Source organism: Falco rusticolus, chromosome 9 (genome assembly GCF_015220075.1).
Source record: "Falco rusticolus isolate bFalRus1 chromosome 9, bFalRus1.pri, whole genome shotgun sequence".
NCBI lineage: Eukaryota > Metazoa > Chordata > Aves > Falconiformes > Falconidae > Falco > Falco rusticolus.
Genome location: NC_051195.1, coordinates 13432476 through 13448564, shown reverse-complemented (window position 1 = coordinate 13448564; position 16089 = coordinate 13432476). Strand labels below are relative to the sequence as shown.

The 16089-nt window shown below is 38.5% G+C and overlaps 1 protein-coding gene and 2 long non-coding RNA genes across 15 annotated transcripts in view; 2 read left to right on the top strand and 1 right to left on the bottom strand.

Moving 5' to 3' along the window:
- The window catches only part of LDB3 (LIM domain binding 3), a 127892-nt gene that overhangs the window by 61935 nt on the left and 49868 nt on the right, over nucleotides 1–16089 (top strand). For 10 of the 13 annotated variants that reach the window (XM_037400933.1, XM_037400928.1, XM_037400936.1 and 7 more), the window contains exon 5: nucleotides 1018–1424. In XM_037400933.1, coding sequence (XP_037256830.1) covers nucleotides 1018–1424 — 407 coding nt within the window. Of the gene's footprint in view, nucleotides 1–1017; nucleotides 1425–6150; nucleotides 6174–9609; nucleotides 9814–16089 lie in introns of all 13 variants that reach the window. The other 3 variants (XM_037400937.1, XM_037400941.1, XM_037400940.1) reach the window with 2 other exon arrangements.
- LOC119153935 lies at nucleotides 9821–12216 on the top strand. Its single transcript, XR_005106267.1, has 2 exons — nucleotides 9821–10179; nucleotides 10225–12216. It is a non-coding gene; the product is annotated as an uncharacterized LOC119153935 (long non-coding RNA).
- Nucleotides 10698–16089, bottom strand: part of LOC119153934 — a 65879-nt gene continuing 60487 nt past the window's right edge. The window contains exon 5 of the long non-coding RNA XR_005106265.1: nucleotides 10698–11158. This is a non-coding gene — a long non-coding RNA (uncharacterized LOC119153934). The remainder of the gene's footprint in view (nucleotides 11159–16089) is intronic.

Here is a 16089-nt window from a genome sequence, read left to right as displayed (position 1 = left end):
GGCAACATAAGCATGAGTTTTACATGAAACTTCTGCAGAACCCACGTGACAACTTATTTCCTGCACTGTGTTGCTGAAAAAGCAGTATTTTTCTTTTTTGATATTACCTTTTATTTTGGTTTCACTAAGCTGCATTAATAGCAAATCTTTTATGACATTGAAGCATATACTACCGTTTTCCAGGATGGGCTTTGGTGGAATGTTCCTAATTTGAGCACCAGCACAGACTTCTATGGGTATGGGGTAGGAGAAATTCCTGTGACTTTGACTAAGACAATACATCCTGCTGTCCTCGTTAGGAGTATTATCTGGGACATGGCTGTAGGATCGTACGCTCCTCATCTACATACTCATGCACACATTCCTTCAAGTGGAAATTATGCAGAAATGATCAGGATAGAAGCATCCTACCCGCTGAGCAGTACCTGTCCTCAAGTCCTGTTGGTCTATCTGCTAACCGTGCTGCATGGCCTAATTAGCATGAGCCAGAGCCTCTAAAAGCAATGCAATGTAATGTGTGGCCTTCAATAACTTGAAGTGTACTCGTGGAAAATAGAATGGTGTGGTTTAGAATCATTATCTTTTTATAATAAGGGCATTGACTTTTATGTTATGACTTATATTATCTCAAATGATTCTGACCTCAAGACATTTTTTTAAATATTTCTTAATTATCCTAGAAATTATTAGAGTGTTGTCTTTATATAAACTTATTGCTATGAAGTTGACTAGTAGCAAATGCTTTCTTAATGTTAAGCTTCTTTACTTGTCAATTCCAACTAAAACCCAGTAAAAAAAAATAATGCCTGAGTATGCTCTGCTTTCCTTATCTTAAAACAATGTGTTTCTGTGTTGAAAATCTTCCCTGAAAGGTTGGATGCTTTGGCCCCAACCTATTTATTGCAAGTTTATCAATATGTTTAGAAAGCAGTAATTGCAGATATGTTATTTTTGCATGTGTTCTATGATTGCTCTTTTCTTTTTTTCTTTTCTTGGCCTGCATGTTTGCTACTACAGGAACCTGCTTGGGAAATCAATGGCAACAGAACAACCTTCAGTCCTCTAACTAACACGGCGACTGGGCCTATGGGTAGTATTTTAGCAACAAACGGAACGTTTTCAGGCTACCTCAACAAGCAAGAGATCAGCTTTTCAAATAGCTCTTCCTACTCAAAGACTACCACAGTTAGATCTTCCATGTCCTCTCAGTCTGTGACTTCTGACATTTCACCTGAAAAGAGTAACCTAGGTTCCAAACTAAGCCCTGTATTGACTGATGGCAGTAGTCCCATACACCAGCTGAGCCCTGCAAGGCAGTATAACAACCCTATTGGCCTTTACTCAGCAGAGACTCTAAGGGAAATGGCTGAGATGCATAAATTAAGTCTCAACCGAAGGGCTTCGGAAGGTGGACTTCCTAGAGGGTAGGTAACGTGGTAAAATATTTAATAGTTCAATAAGTAATGGATTTGCTGAAAAAATGAATGTAATAGTACCTACCCGATTGTGCATTTGTCTAGTAATCATGATTAAGGTCTCAAACAATCATTAAATTTTTCCAGTAACCCCCAAAACACATACACAGTACCATTGCAGAATAACTCTCCGTCTTTGGGATCTGAATTGCAACATGGATTGGCAATAGCCACCAGAGCACGAGCAGGAACATTAAGACTGAAGTAACTGTGACCATCTCGGGGTTCTGGCATTTAGCGATTTAAACTAATGCACTCACTCTCACAGAGCCGAGTATCGCTGTCAGCCATTAAAGAAGCTGTTATAAAACAGATCTGGTATCTGGTACCTTCCTAAAGAGAAATTGCTTTGACCAGCAAGTCTGACATGCTAGTCTAGTGGAGTATCCCGCTATAATTCCTGCCTTAATGTATTAGCTTTCCTATGTAAAGTGAGTCAGGATCGCAGTATTTTGAATCCTCTGGTTTGAACATTGTCTGTCTCACTTCCGTTAGCTGTGCTCTTGGCTTGTATGTCACAAGGAATGATCTCCAAATACTGCCCAGGGAGTCTGATCCCATGCTGTCAAGGTTTTCAGTGTTACTGTATTGCAGATGAACTGTTTTATTAGTCAGTTTGTGAAGTGAGGAGCTTGGACTACAATACATGAGAAAAAGCAATGAGAAACAGGTTTTCCTAATTTTTATGCCTTCATGTACTAATTTGCAAACAAATCTCTAGTTTGTTTATTTGTGTTTGTTTAAATTGAAGATAAATTTCTTATTATGATTAAATATGGGGGGAAGTGTACTTTTGACACTAGGGACCGGCTGTATGAAACCAGAAAATTCCAGCCATCCAGTCAAGGTCTGATAGCAAACGCATATTTTCAAGTACTTTATATCCCATTGCAGAAGCTCTTTGTAAGAGTAAAACCAAGGGGTTTTAAGTTGTAGCAAATCAAGGATATTTTATCCTTATAAAAGAGCATTTATACATATTCTAGATGATTCAAGCGGTTTTAGACGATTCATTGTAACTCTCTTGAGCACCCAACAATCCTAATTAACTTATCTGAAAAAATCCTATCATTCCTTCTCATATGGATAATTAAGAAAGGCAATTAGTGTTTTGAAGAAAGTAATTTCAGTTAGTAAGCAAGATCAGCAAAATAAACCTCAGAATGCTTCTCTCTTAATTTACAGTTTTCTTGAGGAGAACTAATCCTTGTCTTATTTCAATATGCAAAGTTTCCCGGGAGTGTATCTCGTTATCTTTTTCCCACTGTCTTTACAACCCTCCTGAACATCTGCAGGGGTAAAGGGGGAAGGGGCTCTGTTTCAGATGGCTCAGCATTCTGACTGTTTCTTTGTTTTCAAAACTACAACACGGATGCACCCCTCACTCACCAAAGTCAGTGTGAACCATTCTGTTGATTCCAGAGGGCACTGCGATAGGACTATGTAATAGAACAAGTGATTATTGGGCTGCAGAGAAGCTGTACCTGCAGAAAACACTTCTTCACTGTCTTCACTCTGCTGCTTTTCTGTTTTATGTCTCCTTTACATGTACACATGTTAGCGCACGCCTGTGGCAGTGCACTGAATTACAAAGCAGGGTTCTGCCTTTGAACAACCATCTGAGATTATTATTTTTTTTCAGTTTGAACAAAATTTTAGGGAGCTGCTGTCTATCTGCCTGTAATATCTGTAGCACTGATCAACAAGTATATTTATGAGAAATCCTCTAAATGTTCTGTTAAAAAAAAATCAGCCTTTATCCTGCAGCCCAGGAACATTCTGAAAAGATGAAAGAGCCCAGAGCTACTAAGTATATGTGTCTCTTCAGGTTATTCCTCTGAGATGCAGAAAATTGTACATCTCTGTTTACATGCAGAGAAAATTTTGAGTTCAATAACCCTGTCATTCCCACTCCCACTGGAGTGTTACCCATGAAGTGAGAGGCATCTTTCCTGATGCCCTGTGGAGCGTAACATGGAACCTGTAACCGCCTTGGGGCTTGGTGTCATCCATGATAGTCTTGATCTCATTGTGGATATACGTGAAAGCGTGTAGAAGGAAAGCCCTGTAAGGTCTGCAAAATCAGCTCAGGACTTTGGCAGGGATGGTCTTTTCATACAGTACAGCGTAAGATTCTGTGTAAAGATTATGAAATTATGGTGCTCCAAAACTGTGAATTTATTATGCATTCATGGACATGCACTTAGCAGTATGGTAAAAAGCTATAAGATTCAGGTTTGGGGGTTGATCTTAAGGTATATTTCATATTTCCATTTGGCGTCCTGTTCACCAAATCATTTAAACTTAATTGTGTGAATTCCTGCTGGAGGTTTAGCTAAACCCTTTGGAAAATGCTATCAGAAAGCTAAAATTGTTTTTGAGATTATTTCCTTGATCTGTGGAGAATAACAAAGCATCTGTTTTTCTGATACACTTTTACATTAAAGCTTCATCACTCTGGCCCAGGGTGAAAAATAGAAGTGGCCCGTTAAGAGTGCAGCACTCGATGTGCTGAAAGCTCTGGAAAGGGGAGTATGAATAAATACGAAGAGTGAGTCATAGCTTGTAACGTGGTTCTTTTTCATTCCAGTGTAAGTTATTTTTCACACTTTAGGTTAAGGGCAGTAAATACCTGTCCCACAAGTACGTGCCAGGTGGCTTGGGTTACTAGCTTCTTAGTGTGACCTCTCTGAGTAGCAAGTTGGGTGTTTCATACATGTCCGTATTTAGAATCAAACTAAAATAATGTGTGGCTCTGAACTGGAGAGGTTTTTCTCATCTCATACTAAGCATAAGGAGAAGTAAGGCTTTATTCTTTTTGAAGGAAGCTGTAGTAGCTTCTTCACATCAAAAATCTTTAGAGACATGGCTGTTGAGCTGTTCTTGGTGTGTGCATGTAATGATTTTTACCTTTGAACATACTTTTATATGCAAACAAGTGTTTCCTCTAATTAAGGTGTATTTTAGGGACGGTAGTTCTGCCTTTGAAATATTATTTTATGTATAAGGCAGAGGCCTGGATTAGAAGATTAAAGCAGGCATCAGAGTCCACTTCAGAAAATGATACTATTATACTATGTTTCATTGTAAATGAGTACCCAGCTGTCCTGCACATACCTAAAACGGATATAGCATCACTGATGTGCTTACAGCCCAGTGTACTGGTTCCTGTAACGGACTGGTATATTTGGCTTAATGTAGGGTTTATACAGTTAAAAGAATATTCTTGAATCTGAAAGTCTGAAGAACAGTAATTGCAGAAGGTGATCTGTGATTGCTTTTTCCATGGAAATGCAGAAGTGCAAAGCCTTTACTGCAGCTTTGGCTCGTTACAGTGTTTTAGGTCATGAAAAAGGCAGCTGCATGAGCCAATGCAAAAGAACTGTGTGTAAAAAGAGGCAGTAATAGCAAAGGTTCTGCAAGGCAGAAGCAGAGGCAGACAAATCCACTTTGAATGTCGCTCTAACAGTATAACATTGCTGTCCAGTATTTTGTATCAACCCCAGGTCCAGAAATGTTATAGCAACAAGTTGGAAGGTTCAGCACCCAGTTCTGTCAACAGCATTCTGTGCAGCTAAAGAAGAAGGAATGTTTGTTAACTGATCCTGGACTCTCTTCCTCTTTATTTTGCAAAATGTGATGAATTACTTCACCCAAGAACATAAGAGCAAAATCCAGTATTCTAAGCTTTGAAAAAACTAAGTTAAAATAAATGTCATAGCCTATTAATGCTATATGTGCAACCAACAGAAAGACTTACTAGCAAATAATATAATATTACAGTCTGAGCACACTATCTGTTCATCATTCCCAGCTTTGGCCCGCATCATACAAAACTCATCATAGGCCTTATGTTTCTTTGGAATTACTGTGCAAGTCTCTGTCACTTCTTGTTTATGCAGCGAAGCAGGATGTAGCGTGAACATTTTTTCACACAGTTTTTTCATACTGTGTACATACCAGATGGAATAAAATATCCTGATACAGATATCCAAAAAAACCCACATAATGCATGGACTTAATTAATTTCATATGGAATAAATTAGAAATGACTGTTCTGAAGTTAATTGGCTACACCGCTGTTGGCATAACATAGGTACAGTCAATTTAGGCCAATACTTTGTTAAGTACAAAGGCATTTTCCTTAGCTTTAGATGTAAAACATCTACCAATATATTCTTTGGATGTTCTCCAGCATGTAAAAGACCAAAAAATCAATCTTGCAATACCAGCTTTGAGGGTGGCCCGAGGAGAACAGACTTCATCCCTGAATATTTAGTATCCGAGTGAAGAATATAATCTCTACTACTCATTTGCTATTTTCAGAGGAGAATATACTCTGCAGATGCTTTTTTCTTCCCTCCACTCCCTGCCCCCATACACTTTGATAACAGTATTTTCAGGGATGCACAGCAATAAAATCATGTTCAAGGGTCAGCCAAAATGCCATGGTACCCTACTAAGTCCTAGTGGATCAACTATAATCCCTACATTTTTTCCTTTCTTAATCATATTGGTGTTCTCAGGCATACTTCTGGGTGTTTTTTTGTAGAGGGTCTGAAAAAAACCTTTAGTAAGCTTTTGTAAATACCTGTTGCCCTTTGCACTCTAAAAACTATTGACTTTTTCTGTGTGGTTGGTTTTGATGTTGTTTGTTCTCTTTCTCTTCTTTTAGGTCATAACCAACACCGCTGCCAAGTTAGTATCAATTCTATGTAGTGCCAAGTATTTGTGTTATGCTGTATGTGTGAAGATTTGTTTTCTGGGGTAGCATGATCCCCTGTGTTCCTGCTGTGTCTGCTTGCAAGTGGAAGTATTATTTTTTTTTTTAAATCTTATTGGTATGGCAAGCGTCATGCACTGCCACTGGTGTCCAGTGGTGCTCCCTTCTCAGCACACCGTATGTTCAGCATTTCTTGGTGATGTTCTAATGCTGCAAGTGCAGCCAGCATCTGAGCTTGCTCAGCTCTTGTAAATGCTTTCAAATGGTTTTGTCTCTATAGTCTGGGTTTAATTCCTCCTAACTCTTTAAGCAGTCTTTATGCCTTCAAGATTTGGGGAGTCTTATCTGTGCCTTTCCTGGTGTATTACTAGTGATATATTTTTAGCCTCAACATTAATTTCCAAAGTCCCACTCCACTAAAATTCAAATTTAGGTTGGTGTGAGATATTGATATGGAAAAAATCTAAAAAGTAATTTACCTTAGAAAAACACGTTGCCCAAAAAAAGAAGCAACTTTGAAAGTATGATTAATCCGCTTTATTTAGGAAAGCTCACAGAGTCCTCAGCTTTGATCTTTAGTTTTCTGAGGGCAGAGGATTGTCTCTAAATTCACACTTTCTGTCCCTGAACTGTTGTCCAGAAATTGCTGGAGACTGGGTTAAATTCAGCATATTTATATTAGTTAAACGTGAAATTGAAACTGATGAGAGAAGGTTAGAAGTAGTAGAATACATAAAATTGAAATATTTGATGCATATAATTTACGCTAATCTGGCATTCTCTGTTGATTTTAATGAGGTGTGCATGTGATGTCATGCAAATGACATAACTCCTTTGGAGTGATGAAATTCTAGCCAGTTTACATTGAAAATTATTCTTTTACAATTGTCTTAGAAAGTGGAATTCACATTATAGGGGTGTTTTTAATTTTACTTGCTTTGGGATTTATTTTTCCTGGTCCTGTTCCAGCTTAGTAGAAAAATCCCATTCATTTTGCAGAGGTGATCCAGCTGTCTCTAGGACCTTACTTCTGCTACCAAGTCCTAGAGCACAGCACCCCTTACAAGCACTAATATCTTCTGTTTACTTCCAGAGTTGTAAAAAAAACCCTCTGCAGTTTAAAATCTGTACCCTTTTCTTTTATTTTTATGGGAATTCTGTTAACTTCAGTGGAAGTTTTGCCTTGGTATGTGTAATGTGACTAAAAGCTCTTGAAAGACATCACTGAAACCATCTAAATACCACAAGTGAAAGCCCAAATCACTACTGCTGCTACCATTAGGGAAGTTTATGCTGTTCTAAGATTACTGGCTTTTATTTTTGTAAATGATTGTGGAAACTAATTGCTTTGAACTTGAAAAGTGGCATATTTAACCTCTGTCTTTTCATTCACATAGTCTTCTCAGATCTTGGGTTTAGAGCCTCTTAAATATTTCTAACAGTGTGGGGGGAAAAGAACACTAAATTCAAGATCTTGAGGACCTGTGTGTTTGTAATTATCGTGTGATCGTTTAGGGTATTACAAAGAAAAGAGATACCGTTGTTCAAGTAAAGCATGTGCATGCTGGAAAGAGTATAACAATCTGCACGTCTCTGCACATCACCCTTCAACAGATGATGTCACTGTAATAGTAATATTGTCATAGCTGATAATTAACGGAGAGATATTTTAAACATGAGAATGTCTTTGTAAAAAGATGATTTTCACTTTTTTGAATGCATAATGCAGCTTCCCAGTTCCCTCCTTTAAAATGTGGATGTGCGTAACTGCAGGCTGTGGCTGTAACGCAGCACATGTGTATTTATGTCTCTGTTCCTTGAGCATGTGGCTGTTAATGTTCTCTCAAGTATTTTGAATGATGTGTGACTCTGTCTCTTACTGTCCATCTTCAGTCAGGGCATCCCACCAAGCAAAAAGCTGACAACATAGCAGAATCTGCTGGCTGGGTGGCACATCATCTTCGATCATCTCTGAAAGATTAAGTCAGATGGCTGCCAGCTTTACTTGATTTTCCCTTTTCCTCCATGCTGGGTTGAGGGTTTGATTTTAACGCTCACCCACTGGGGCTAGCCCATGGCAAACAGGCACACTATTTTTCCCTTGCCAACCAGAGAAGCTGTTGTTTAGTCACATGAAAAAACTCAGTGAAAGACTTAATATTAGCTGATAAATTTATGGTGTAATGGTTTTAAAGTGGAAAGGAAAATCGTTCCAATCAAATGCGATTACATTTTTTAGAATTTCTTTTGGTGGGGAGATAAATCCATTTCCAGCTTTTGAGCTCAGTTCAAAACGAAACCTTTGTGAAATATTTGTTACTTCCCAAAGGACAGGAATCTCAGTTTTGGCCTGTTTGGTGAGCATATGGAATCTATACTGCTGGCATCTTTCTGCTGCTGGTAGGACAGGAACAGCAGCCCAGAGATTTATCTGATCTGCTGTAGGTTAGGGAAGAGCAGCTCCTTCACTGACTGACAGCTGAGGCTTAGCTTACTCACCAAAACTCCAGGCAATACTCAGTCCTAACTCTAGGACTAGCAGGACGTACAACTAGGTGCTGCAAGGAAGCCAGGTGCTCTGTAGCTGAAGTCTGACATTCAGCTGACTCCTTCTGTTGCAATGAAAGCTTCAGTTAACTCGCTCGTGGCTCGATTTCTCAAACAAAAATTCTTGCTCATAAACAAAGCTACTGGAAAATATGCCGGCTACTCTTCCAGCTGCAGTTGTCCTGTCGATTGCAATGTAGGATATTTTGATCAGAGGCTGAGGTTTATCATGCTATAGCAACACTTAGGGCTGGCTGTACAGAGATTTTGGGAAGATTGATTTAGCCTCAGTGAGGAGAGAGATGAAGATTAAAAGGTGTGATACTACATTTCACTATGATTAATAATCCAGACAGAAAGTACTGGAACTTTCTAAATAATAGAGGATCTGACGTCTGTTCACCCCATTGCACTTTCTAGCGCTTTGTAAGAGCCTTCGGAAAGAATGAATGAATGCAGTGAATAAACTGGGCATTCTCTGCAGTATGTATGTACGTCCAGAGGCATGCGTATATACATATGCATGCATATGTTTGTATACACTTACATGTATATATGCATGTAAGAATAGAATTGTAATATGTGTCACATAAATACTTAGGGATTTGTCATGATTTTCTTATACAATGACAACTGTTTCACCTTTTTTTCTCGTTATACATCCAAAAGTGTCATCCACTAGTGCAGCCAGCTTCTGTTACTTGTTACCTATGTTGTCGCTTACCCTCCGATGAGAGTCTTTTGTGGTGAGATGCCATGAACAGACATGCACGCTCCTCTGTTGGTGCTCTTTCTCTTAACTGTCACGCCTTTCTCCTTTCTTCCTCCCCCTTCCCTGTCGAACCTCACTCTTGCATAACCCAGCACGGAGTTCACGGAGCGTTTCAACCCCAATGCCTTGAAGGACTCTGCCCTGTCTACACACAAACCCATTGAGGTGAAAGGCCTAGGCGGCAAGGCTACTATAATTCACGCCCAGTATAACACCCCGATCAGCATGTATTCCCAAGATGCTATCATGGATGCAATTGCAGGCCAGGCACAAGCCCAGGGTGGAGAATTTGCTAGGTAAGGTTATTTCCTTGTGTGGAATGCTCTTTCTCTGCATGATACATCTAACAGTCACTACATGCATGACATGGCAGGTCTTCCTGGGCTCTTTTCTGGAGTATCTTCCACGTGGAAAAAAACAAATCAATCCTAGGCAGTGTTTGAAGGCACTTCATCTTTTCGAAGTTAAAAGAATGAGTAGTTAAAAATGCAGCATTTCTTTTTTGGTATTCTTCCTAGAACTGATAGACCCCACAAAAATATACTTGGTGCTATGTATATGACATTAGATGGCTTTTTTTTTTTTCTTTTTTTTTATGGTGACCATGCTTTGTAATAACCACAGTATTATAGGCATAAGTTAGAAAGAACAGGAAAGGGAAGGTAGAAGTATTATAGGCATAAGTTAGAAAGAACAGGAAAGGGAAGGTAGAATTTTTATTGGTAACACAAAGAATGCAAAATATTTATTTAGTACTGGCTACTGATTTATTCTTCAGCTTGTAGTGTGCAATATATTTACCCCTATCCCTCGTTTACATACCGAACATGTGTCCTGTACATATCCTTTGGACTATGGCAAAATCCATTGATCTTTAATAATTCTGCTTTTCCAATGAACATTTCTGGTACTCTTACCTGATAAACTTATCCACAATTGTTATGACTTAACTGAATTACCTGTGCAATGAATGTAGCCAGGTTTCTCCCTTATTGGGTATCTTTCTACCCAAAATAGAACTTACCTTCTTTTCTTGTGACACCAAAATAATAGGTATAGCGACACACCTTAATATAGTTTCCTTTCAAAATGTTAGCTGCAGGCTTATTCAAAATATAGATGGTTTATGTATTTGCTTGTGCTCCTTTTTACTGGCCATTTCTTTTCTTTTTTTTTTTTTAATTATTTTCTTTTTTCCCCACTAATTTTTTGCACCAGTATTATTCTGTTGTTCATCGCAACTCTCCCTAGTAATGGATCCCAAACAATACCTTTAGCTGGTTTTGACCATGACTTAGTCTATCTCCACAGGTGTAAGTAGACTCATATTTCCAATTAGCAAAGTACAATGAAAGAAGTTCATTCCATCTCTGTGTTCTTTATAATGGTTCACATCTTTCATAGGCATGGATTATACAAGATATTTTATGATATATTGCATTTTTTACTAAATGCTGTAACATTATACAATGGAAATAGTAATGTTTAAAAATGTTACCTATTTAAATGATCAGATGATGATAAAGTTTCACTGCTGAGCATGTGGATCCTTTTCATTTTATAAACTGCACATTACAAGAATTTCTCAAATGCAGTTCCAATCACAGGGTGGCTGGGCTGGAAAATGTCATCTTTTCCCATCTGTGGAAGAGATTTAAACACAAAGTGTTGTGGGAAGAGGAAAATGCCCTTTCCAGAAAATTCCAGATAGGGTGAGAGAAGTCCAAAAAGAGCAGCTAGAACTGGAAGATCAGCACGCTTTCCAGGGGGTTTAGGAATCTGCCTTAACATGTAAAATTGTGAAGTAAGCAATCTGAAAAACGAGAGAGGCTTGAATCATAAATCATAAGGTGGTAATGAGTTATATTAGTATACAAATACAACCTGGAAAGAGCTGAATGAATGGATACATAGGTAAAAAATAAGAAATTAAAAATTGATTTTCATGGACTGTTGAGCCATTGCACCAGTAGCAGCAAGAGTTGTGTTGAACACCACGAGCAAAAGCTTTGTTTTAACTTTCTCATTTTAAACATGGAATCCACCTGTCTCATGGGTGTTTTTGAAATGAGATGATAATGGCCATTAATCCTTTTGCATCAGACAGTTCTAGTGGAACACTGTTCGTTGCAGAAAGACTTCATGGCTGTGTTCTCCCCTGTAATGTTGCAATGAAAGTTTTTCTGCAAGATTCACTATACAAACTACTGCTTAAGCTTTTCCTTCGTTCTGGAACGTGGGTCCCAAGCCTAACATTCACCTCGCCCCAGAAGAGTCTAGTGTTTCTATTTCTACGTGCAGTCAGGTACAGGGACTCTCTACGTCTACTGCGCTGTGAGCTACAGCCTGTTTAGTAACAACTTCTTTTTAAACTCGTAGCACTTAGTGACTAAGCAGTTTTCTCAGTAGATTGTTCTATTACAATTAACACAGCATTTTTAATCTCGATATAAAGGCAAGGTTTGTGCAGATAGGACAATGGTGTACCCATTGACTGATATTCATTTGATTAAACCTGTAACTCATTTCCTTAAGGTGTTGCTTTGACCTCTGTGATATTCTGAACTTTAATTTGCAGTAGAAACCAAGGATGTTCTTTAGTTTGCATGGCTGATCAAGTCTGAGATAAGATTATGCTTAATACAGAAGTATTTGTATGAGAAGTTTGTCATATAAAAGCAAACCAATTTGTCTACTGATTCATGTAGTCTCAATTCTCTACCCATAATTTGGTCTCGGCACTTAATTACTCTTCTTTGGGCTTTTCATTTTATGTTAAGAGAGAAGCCCCGCAGCCACAAGGTGTGTGTAAGATGGTAAGCATACTCAGACTGTAGATCTAAAGGGCTTCGGTTCTTTTTGGCAGACAATAGGTGGAAACACTGCTTGCTGCTTCTTTTATCGGTGATGAAGAATAGACAGGCTTAAGATAAGAATTCCTTTCATAGTTTGACCATTTGAAATCAGTGATGTTTTAACTTAAGTCAGTGAGATCAGAACCGGGCTCCTGTAACTTAGAAAATAACCCACATGTACTGGATCACCATGGAAAGCACAAAGAAAAGCATATACATTTTTTATTTATATATACTGCAGTTATTCAGACCTCATGCTGGAATTAAAAGTAGAAGAAATTGAATGCCCTGACTTTATATCTTTTCTCACTCGATGTTTCTTTGTTTTAATTGATTTTGCTATAGCAAGAACCAAGAGTCGGTTGCAGTAAAACCATGTGGTTAGTACATTTCAAGCACATTTCTATCAAACCTCTTCTACATTCCATTATGCAGTTCTAGCCAAATTTACAAGTCATGTCAGTAGACATAAATCCAACAACTTTATCAGGATTAAGATCTAACAGCTTTAGTTGCAGAATCAATAATGTGATCGCACAAACTTAGCCTCGTGTATCCTCTACAATAAGTCAACTTGGCTGGATAATTTACCAGCCTACATGAACTGTTTCTTTGCTGGGTTGAGGGTTTTTTTACCTCTTAGAGCTTCTTTTTTTTTTTTTTTTTTTTATACTAGTTGGAATCAGTCTAATACCCAAAGTCACAATATTTCATTGTATGTCTACATCAGGGGTAGAACACTGTAGTGTTCCTAAGTTTTACTTATTGCCTATTTAAATTAAATCTGAATAATGACTCCAGGCAGTGATTCACGTGGTAAACCGTAGTTTATAATGAACTCCAAGAAAAAAAAATCACATTGCTACTTATTCAAAGAGGTCTGACTGTCTTTAAAGCTTACTTTAATCTTAATAATGTGTGACTTGTATGATGATGTGAAAAAGGAGGACAGTCTTTTACTGAATCCTACTAGAATACCTTAGGCTATAATATGAAAAACCCTCAAAAGGTCTAACCCGTTCGGGAAGAAATTTTTTTCCAGTAACATTAGTTTAAAGTAATATGCTTAAAGATGCATGATATTTCTACACATACACACCCAGATGGAAAAAAATTAAATTAAGAAGAGGTATAACACAACCATTAACATGGTTATGTGCATCTTTAGGCTGTCTGTAAGAATCAACTGTCACATTTAGGTTTATGAAATGCTCATAATCAGCAATACGCTCTATTTTACACTTCCATGCTGAGTGGCTTATATGTCCTAGTTACTCATCCACAATATAATTACATTTTTTTAAAAAGAAAAAGCCCTGTTGCATTAAAGACAGAGCTGGAAATATTCCAGTATGTTGCATTAATTTTGTTCAATTTACATGAGCGTGTTTCACTCTGTTAGGGAAGGTTAATTCTCCAAGCTCCATTTCCTGCCTTAATCATCTACAATGAGGATATTAATATGTCATATTAATGCCACACATTGCTACTGTGAAATTTGTGGTCCAGCCTCTAGTGTTTTTTAACTACCTTTGAGCTAATGGCATATCTATACGTAAGACTTTTATACTGCATTTTTGTAGATTTGTCATAGTGTAAGAACAAAGCATGTCAGCTTGAGGGTTAAACCAAAGGAATCTGAACTGTCCCTGACCTGCACACCGCTGTTGCTACAGCAGTCCGTGGTTGAACTCAGCAGTACTACCTATCCATTGGTTTATTATCCACTCTACAGCAGTCTGCAGCTGTGAAATTTGCTATCGCGTACAGCAGTTTTTTAAGCTTTGGCAGAATTAAAAAGTAAGTCTGGGGATATAAATTAAACAGTTGGCCAAAATCCGGCAGTCACCTGCGGCGGTAGTGCAGGGCAAGGTGCTGGGTGCTTAGCCAGTACCAAGGGGACTTGAAACCTGGGTCACCTCGGGGAACTTTAACTGGACCCTTCAGAGTGCCAGGGCTTTTCAGCGTAGCCAGGAGCGAGGGGTGGCAGCAGAACGGTGAGACTGGGTGTTACGGAGTATCCCTTCTCCTTATGAAGACTATTTCTGCATGAAGTCAGCAGAAAGCAGAACTCGCTGCGGTGCTTCCCTGCCTCAGCAAGCCCGTCAGCCGTGTATGAAGGGCCAGAAGAGGAAGACTTCTTTCTCCCGTCTTCCGTCTGTGGAAGAACATGGGCACTATTTGTTCACTGGTGCCCATCAGTGCAATACGAGTGGAAGCCGCTGATGGCACACCCTTCCCAAAATAAACAAGTCCACATTACACCTTTCATACCTGTTAGTGTTTAGATATTGTAGAGACAGTTATCCAGGGAACACGAGCTAAAAAAAGGAGCTGGAAAATGCTGCTGCCTCCTACAGGGTATCTTCTGTGCTGAGAGACTTTTTAACATAACTTTTATGTTTTGTGGCAGGGCTTAAACTGAAGAGTCAAGGTTTTTTTTAAGCTATGCTCCATCACGTAGGTGATTATTCTGAAACATATGAAAGAAAAATAACTGGGTTTTGTACCCTGCTGGGTCCTCAAGAAAGTGAGAAGTTTGCATATACTGGGAGTTACAAGGAATATAAATACTCCTCTAATTAAAAAAAAAGACCAACCTAAAGAGGTGGGGCATTTTGGGGTCCATAGCATATATAATTAGCACACATCATGTTTCTGAGCACCTTCCAGTCTTACTTGAAGAACACATTCTATGCTATTGTTAGATGCAAAGCCGTTAAAACAGTGTATTACAGAGTGCTGGAGAAGATGAGTGTGTCAGTTGGAAAATACTGATATATGGGTAATATTTTTTATTACACCGTATGTTACTGCTGCATGTAGGGTATCAGACGTGCTGCTTCGCTTTTTCACGATTCCTCTCAGGCTCTCAAATCACAAACCCACCTTCTCTGCAGATTTTCTCTGCACAATGGTATCTTGGAAAACACTAACTTTGAGCCTGAACCAGGGAAGCAACTTTTACACCAGGTGACTGCTTCTGGAACTTTATAGAAGTGACTTAGTTGAACCGGATGGCCCTTAACTTTTAACAGAGCCATTTCTCAATTTTCATTAAGCTGAGCATGCTGCGTGCAAAGCTCTATATGGAATAGCATGTTAAAGCTGTTATAATAAATCACTTGCTTCAAAAATAGAGCTTGTATTTAGAGAAGTCATGGAGCCAAGTTGCTCCAAGCACACATCATCCCCTCAGTGTATATTTCTGCAGCTCTGTTAATATTTAATTTTAACTGTATGCTATGCAGAAGTTATTTTCACAGGGGCAGGAGAACTATCAAGTTACTAAGTCTGTTTCTAGCTTGCATCGTAAATTGGAGAATCAGAGAGAGGTTACCTCACTTGTGCTACAGAGCTTCATAGCTTTGACTTAGGTGTGCAAAATTGGAAGTTTTTTTCCAGGATATATCACTTTGCAAGGTGATTAGAGATGTCATAAGACTTTGAGATATATTCTGCTGTTAAAGATTTCAGGTACAATATACGTATGCGAGTACAAGTCTAGACTTCTAATGCTTCACGTGTTTAGTAGACAATGAATCCAGAGTTACGGCAGCTGAAAGTTTGATTCAGAGTTTGGCAAAGAATAATCATCTCTACAAAAAGCTAAAAAAGCCTATCACATCATTTTTATAATGAAACATGGTTTTTATTTCTAATTGCAACCTTAAAATAGTGGCCCAAAACTGCAGCAAAATGGAACGTAAAGCAGTA